This window comes from Tachyglossus aculeatus, chromosome 22, assembly GCF_015852505.1.
Source record: "Tachyglossus aculeatus isolate mTacAcu1 chromosome 22, mTacAcu1.pri, whole genome shotgun sequence".
NCBI classification, from domain to species: domain Eukaryota; kingdom Metazoa; phylum Chordata; class Mammalia; order Monotremata; family Tachyglossidae; genus Tachyglossus; species Tachyglossus aculeatus.
This window is the reverse complement of record NC_052087.1, coordinates 25723988-25729987: the sequence shown is the minus strand read 5'-3', so window position 1 is coordinate 25729987 and position 6000 is coordinate 25723988. Positions and strand designations below refer to the sequence as shown.

At 46.5% G+C, this 6000-nt stretch overlaps 1 protein-coding gene across 1 annotated transcript in view; it reads right to left on the bottom strand.

Moving 5' to 3' along the window:
- Window positions 1-2426: 2426 nt before the first annotated feature.
- Window positions 2427-6000, bottom strand: part of TTC17 (tetratricopeptide repeat domain 17) — an 85072-nt gene continuing 81498 nt past the window's right edge. Inside the window, exon 25 of the mRNA XM_038765218.1 lies at window positions 2427-3587. Within this exon, the coding sequence (XP_038621146.1) occupies window positions 3456-3587 (132 nt within the window). The 3' untranslated portion in view covers window positions 2427-3455. The remainder of the gene's footprint in view (window positions 3588-6000) is intronic.

The window sequence follows — 6000 nt, the reverse complement described above, 5'->3', positions numbered from 1 at the left end:
ATGGGGATTCATTCATTCATTCATTCAATCGTATTTATTGAGCGCTTACTGTGTGCAGAGCACTGTACTAAGCGCTTGGGAAGTACAAGTTGGCAACATATAGAGACGGTCCCTACCCAACAGTGGGCTCACAGTCTAGAAGGGGGAGACGGAGAACAAAACAAAACATATTAACAGAATAAAATAAATAGAATAAATATGTACAAGTAAAATAAATAGAGTAATAAATATGTACAAACATATATACATATATACAGGTGCTGTGGGGAAGGGAAGGAGGTAAGGTCGGGGGGATGGAGAGGGAGAGGAGGGGGAGAGGAAGGAGGGGGCTCAGTCTGGGAAGGCCTCCTGATTAAGACCGTGAGCCCCCCGTGGGACAACCCGATCACCCTGTAACCTCCCTGGTGCTTAGAACAGTGCTTTGCACATAGCAATCAATCAATCAGTCGTATTTATTGAGCGCTTACTGTGTGCAGAGTGCTGTACTAAGCGCTTGGGAAGTACAAGTTGGCAACGTACAGAGACAGTCCCTACCCAACAGAGGGCTCACAGTCTAGAAGGGGGAGACAGAGAACAAAACCAAACATATTAACAAAATAAAATAAATAGGATATGTACAACTAAAATAGAGTGATAAATATGTACAAACATATACACATATATACAGGTGCTGTGGGGAAGGGAAGGAGGTAAGACGGGGGAATGGAGAGGGGGGTGAGGGGGAGAGGAAGGAGGGGGCTCAGTCTGGGAAGGCCTCCTGGAGGAGGTGAGCTTTCAGTAGGGCCTTGAAGGGAGGAAGATATAAATGCCATTAAAAAAATAAATACGATTGAATGAATGAAAGGGCTGATTATCTCCTACCTGATACGAGCCGTCCACCTAAAGGCGGAGAAGGTCCCTTTTGGCTCTCCGCTCCTATGGTGCCGTTCCCCCTCCTACGGGGCTCGAGAAAATCAATGACATTTACTGAGTGGTTACTGCTTGCAGATCGCTGTACGAGGCTCTTGGGAGAGTACAATGCGACAGAGTTGGTAGACGCGATCCCTGTCCACAAGGAGCTTACCATCTACAAGCAATCACTCTATGTACTCCGGCCAAGTTCTAACTGCTAATGGATACGGTGATTCAGTCAAGCGCAGCACAGATTCATCCCCGACTATCCTACACCTGCGATATCCCAGCTCAGTGGAGCTCAGGGCTGGGAGCAGCTTCGGTTGAACACTAGGACTGGGGAAATGACGACCAATGACGGGGAGTGGTGGAGTTGGGGACAATTGTACCTTCCTGCCCACGGGATCTATACATTTCCACTGTTGGGCGTTTCATTTCCTAGTCCTCATGCCCCATAGAAGTCTCTCTCCCGCCAATGGCAATCTCTCCACTGAGCTCCCATCCTCATTTGGATTTACATCGTTGTGGGCAGGGAACACGTTTCCCAACTCTGCTGCATTGTCCTCTCCCAAGTGCCTAGGACAGTGCTCTGCCCACAGTAAGCGCTTAATATTGATCACCCCAAACTAGCCACCGAATGCTGATTCTGATGCAGTTCAACTGCTCAGAAGCCCATTCCCTTTCCCTTCCATCCCAACGTCAGACGGGCCACTCCAACCACCAGAGCCCAGTTCAGAAGTGTGGCAAGAATTGCTTCCACGCGACGAAGCCGACTGTTCCCGCCCAGGAGAGGCCTGGTGATGAGAAGGCCGAGGCAGATCTATTTTAGATGATCTATCCTAGAGGGCTGCGGAAAAAGGTGAAGGTGAAATGGCCCGCCTGACTAGGGGACCCCGCTGAGGACGCAGAGAAGCAATTCGTACAGAGCCACCAGCCTTAGCCAGCAAACGAGTTTGCTTCTCTCGACATACATGATACAATTTCTTGGTGTGTATTTAGCTATGGGACACAGAAAGCACGCAGGCTGGTTTGATTTTTCTCCCCCCAAAGCCAAAACTGATTGTGCTGTGTTTTGAGTTCAGGCTTCTAGACCTTTCCCTGCTACTTTCTGGAAGGCTTCCTGGAGCCCCAGCTGTTATCGGTATTGCATCTCCGAGAGACACCCCTCCTTTCTCCTACTTCAGGCGGTGCCCTTCCCTCACCTAACTTTCCCTGGATCTCTCTGGTGAGAGGATCTTGCCGAAAAGGGACGAATAGGAGGCATTCACTTCGCAGGCTTAGCTGATTTTTCTGAACGGCAACTGGCAACCTAATGTGAATATCCGCTGACAACGTACCTCCATCCATCATACAGACAATCACGAGAATGATGCCATCGGCTCTTGCAATCCGCGTAATCGACCCTCACCTTGAGGTCGTAGGGAGCGGAGGACTTAGGGATCGTCTGCGTCTCGTCTGAAGCTTCGGTTCGGGCTCTGCTTTCCCGAGAGCACCTCCGCCCAGTGGGAATAAAACACACTAAGGACCTGTGTTTTGCTCATAAACAATTTTTTATTTTTGTCCCAAGTATGTGCCCTTATAGATCCAACAATGTCTGGAGTTTCCAGTCCTCCCTGGACCAAGGGGAAAAGCTTTATTTGGAAACACTCAGCCACGGCTCATTCTCTCCTGAGCGGCTTTTAAGTCAGAAGGCCTGAGAGGCAGAGAGCTTATACTAGCTCCTTGTTCTGCGATGGGTAAAAAAACACAGAGAACCAAGAATTAGTAACACAGAGACTTAGTTCTGGAGAAGGCTTCGAAGATACATACATATATATAAAACCTCTTATATAGGAATTCAACTTATTGGTTTCCTGGTGTTTCGTAATCAAAATACAAATGGTTTTAGATGTTATACATTGCTGATTTTTCCCTCTCAGCCCGTCCCTCCCCCCGCAACATAAATAGCATTACAAAAGGTCAAATGTTCCTAGGATGTTTTTTTCTTCTTACGATTTGTTTTTAAATCACTTTCTCCCTGTTCCCGTAAACACTGCAGCACGTTCTGAATGAGACTGGATAAAAGCATGGATTTCCAATGGACAGACAATCGATCACGGATTCTCAGAATCTGGCGCAGAAGATGTGTGTTTGCATCTTCGGCGATTTACGATGCTACGGCATGAATCGGATTCTTTTCCCAGGCCCGCCCCTGACCGTAAACAGGTGGGAGGTGGTCAGGCCCTGAGAAAATCCTACCCACTTAGAGACTTGGGGACCGCCACACGTCTTCTGAAATATCTTGGCTCGGTATTTACATAATTTATCTCAAAGCTGCATTTTCCTTTTAGAAATTTTATTTCCAGAGATACCTTGGGGAAGGAAAAAAAAAAAAACCCAACAAAAAGCCAAACCAAATCCCATGTATTTAAAAGTTTTGTTTTAAATCTGAATTATCCTCCTCATTAAAAGCAGATACTGAACAATGATTGGTTTCTTTTTTTTAAAAGGGGCAGAAAGAGACAGAGAGAAGGTAGAGTCCAGAGGAGGGGGGAGATACAGGAAGAGAGAGAGAAGGAAGCACACTAAGGAGAGCGCCGGGCTTTCTTCATGAGTAAATGACACTGGATAGTCCGGAGCCGGTTCTTGGCTGGGGCGAACTCGGGCTGCAGTTTCAGGGTGGATTCGTACCACATCATGGCCTTTTCAAACTCCTCCTGTGTACAGGGAAGGATGTCCAAACATTAGACACACAGGACAGTCGACAGAACACACATGCTCACAGTCACAACTTCTCTGTGCCTCAGTTACCTCATCTGTAAAACGGGGATTAGGACCGTGAGCCCCCCATGAGACAACCTGATCACCTTGTAACCTCCCCAGCGCTTAGAACAGTGCTTTGCACATAGTAAGCGCTTAATAAATGCCAATATTATTATTATACGCAACAGGTGCACTTCTACTTGAGTCTCTCGGGTTTTCTACGGCTGTGGCAGCCTGTCGGCAACAACCTGTCAGCATCTCTCGTACTACGTAACAGGGACTGCGTCCAATTTGCTAATATTGGATCTATCCCAGTGGTTAGCACAAAAGGAAGCGCTCGCAAAACACAATTATGGCTACTATTGCCAACCCTTGCGTGGCTGGGCGGAGTCCAAACTCTGTTGGACCCGGGGGAGGAAATCGCAACCTCTGACGAAGCACTGACACAAAAGGCAACCTGAGAGAAAGCTCACTGGGAACATTTGAGAAGCTGTGTGGCTCAGTGGAAAGAGCCCGGGCTTTGAAGTCCGAGGTCGTGGGTTCAAATCCTGACTCTGTCAGCTGTGTGAGTGTGGGCAAGTAACTTTACTATTTGCCCTCCCTCTGCCCATCCGCCAAGCTAGCTCTCTTCCTCCCTTCAAGGCCCTGCTGAGAGCTCACCTCCTCCAGGAGGCCTTCCCAAACTGAGCCCCTTCCTTCCTCTCCCCCTCATCCCCCTCTCCATCCCCCCCATCTTACCTCCTTCCCTTCCCCACAGCACCTGTATATATGTTTGTACATATTTTTTTACTCTATTTATTTATTTTATTTGTACATATCTATACTATTTATTTTATTTGGTTAGTATGTTTGGTTTTGTTCTCTGTCTCCCCCTTTTAGACTGTGAGCCCACTGTTGGGTAGGGACTGTCTCTATATGTTGCCAATTTGTACTTCCCAAGCGCTTAGTACAGTGCTCTGCATATAGTAAGCGCTCAATAAATACGATTGATGACGATGATGATTTGCTCCACTAGGAAGTGTGCGTTGCTCTGCTGCTGATTGCGCTTCTCAGTGTGGGAAAACAAAGCTAAAGTTCAATCAATCAATCGTATTTATTGAGCGCTTACTATGTGCAGAGCACTGTACTAAGCGCTTGTACTAAATTCCTCTTCTCAGGGGTGAGTAAGCTCGCTGTGGGCAGGGAATGTGTCCGTTTACTGTTCTATTGTACTCTCCCAAGTACTCAGTACAGTGCTTAGCACACAGGAAGCGCTCAATAAATACAACTGAATGAATGGATATCTAAGACCCTGTTTGGGCAGACTTGGTTTGAATGGGCAGGTGTGGTTGTGTAGCCTGGATCCCACTTGGTGAATGACTTTGAACTAAATCCACCTCCTGGGGCAGATTGAAATGAATACTAACGTTATTCCTCTCAAGGGCTAAGTACTGACTTGGACAAAAGCAAATAAAAAGTTGACCTAGGGATAAACGTTGTCAGAAATTTCCATTATAATTTGTGAACTGTGAAAAGTGACGGAAAGCACTCAGAAGAGTACTTTCCACATAAAACGTACTTAATACATACCAAATGTATTAACTAATACGTTAATACATACTACTACTTAATACATACGCTTAATACATACTATTACTACTACTACTCCAACTAACACAATGAGGGATCCGGAGTGTCTCTAAGGCGATGAACAGCCTCATGCTCGCTGATGTCCGATAAGTTAGGCTGGGCCTCTTGCTTTTAGTACTGTGCACGGACATCTCAAAAAATACACCAACTGGTCGCGTTTACCCCTCGGAGCCAGTTGAAAGCTGAAACTTAGGCACTGACCATGGACAAGAATGGAGGTGTCTGCTCTGAAAAGCAGGAAGGGGAAATCATTAAACCTTCCACAGTGAAGTCTCCTTGCCTAGCCTACGTTTCCAGCTTCAGTATCTAGATGTGAGTGTGCAGCTCAGCAGCTTTTCACTCAATCATATTTATTGAGCGCTTACTGTGTGCAGAGCACTGGACTAAGCGCCTGGGAAGAACAAGTTGGCAACATATAGAGACGGTCCCTACCCAACAACGGGCTCACAGTTTAGAAGGGGGAGACAGACAACAAAACAAAACATGTGGACAGGTGTCAAGTCGTCAGAACAAATAGAACTGAAGCTAAATGAACATTAACAAAATAAACAGAATAGTAAATATGTACAAGTAAAATAGGGTACTAAATCTGTACAAACATATCTCACGTCGGAGAGATCAAAATCTTCGCACAAAACGGGGTGTCCTGCAACAGCAAGTCAAGGGACGCCGCGGCTACTTATAGAGAAGCAGCGTGGCACAGTTGATAGAGCACAAAACTGGGAGTAAGAAGGTCAG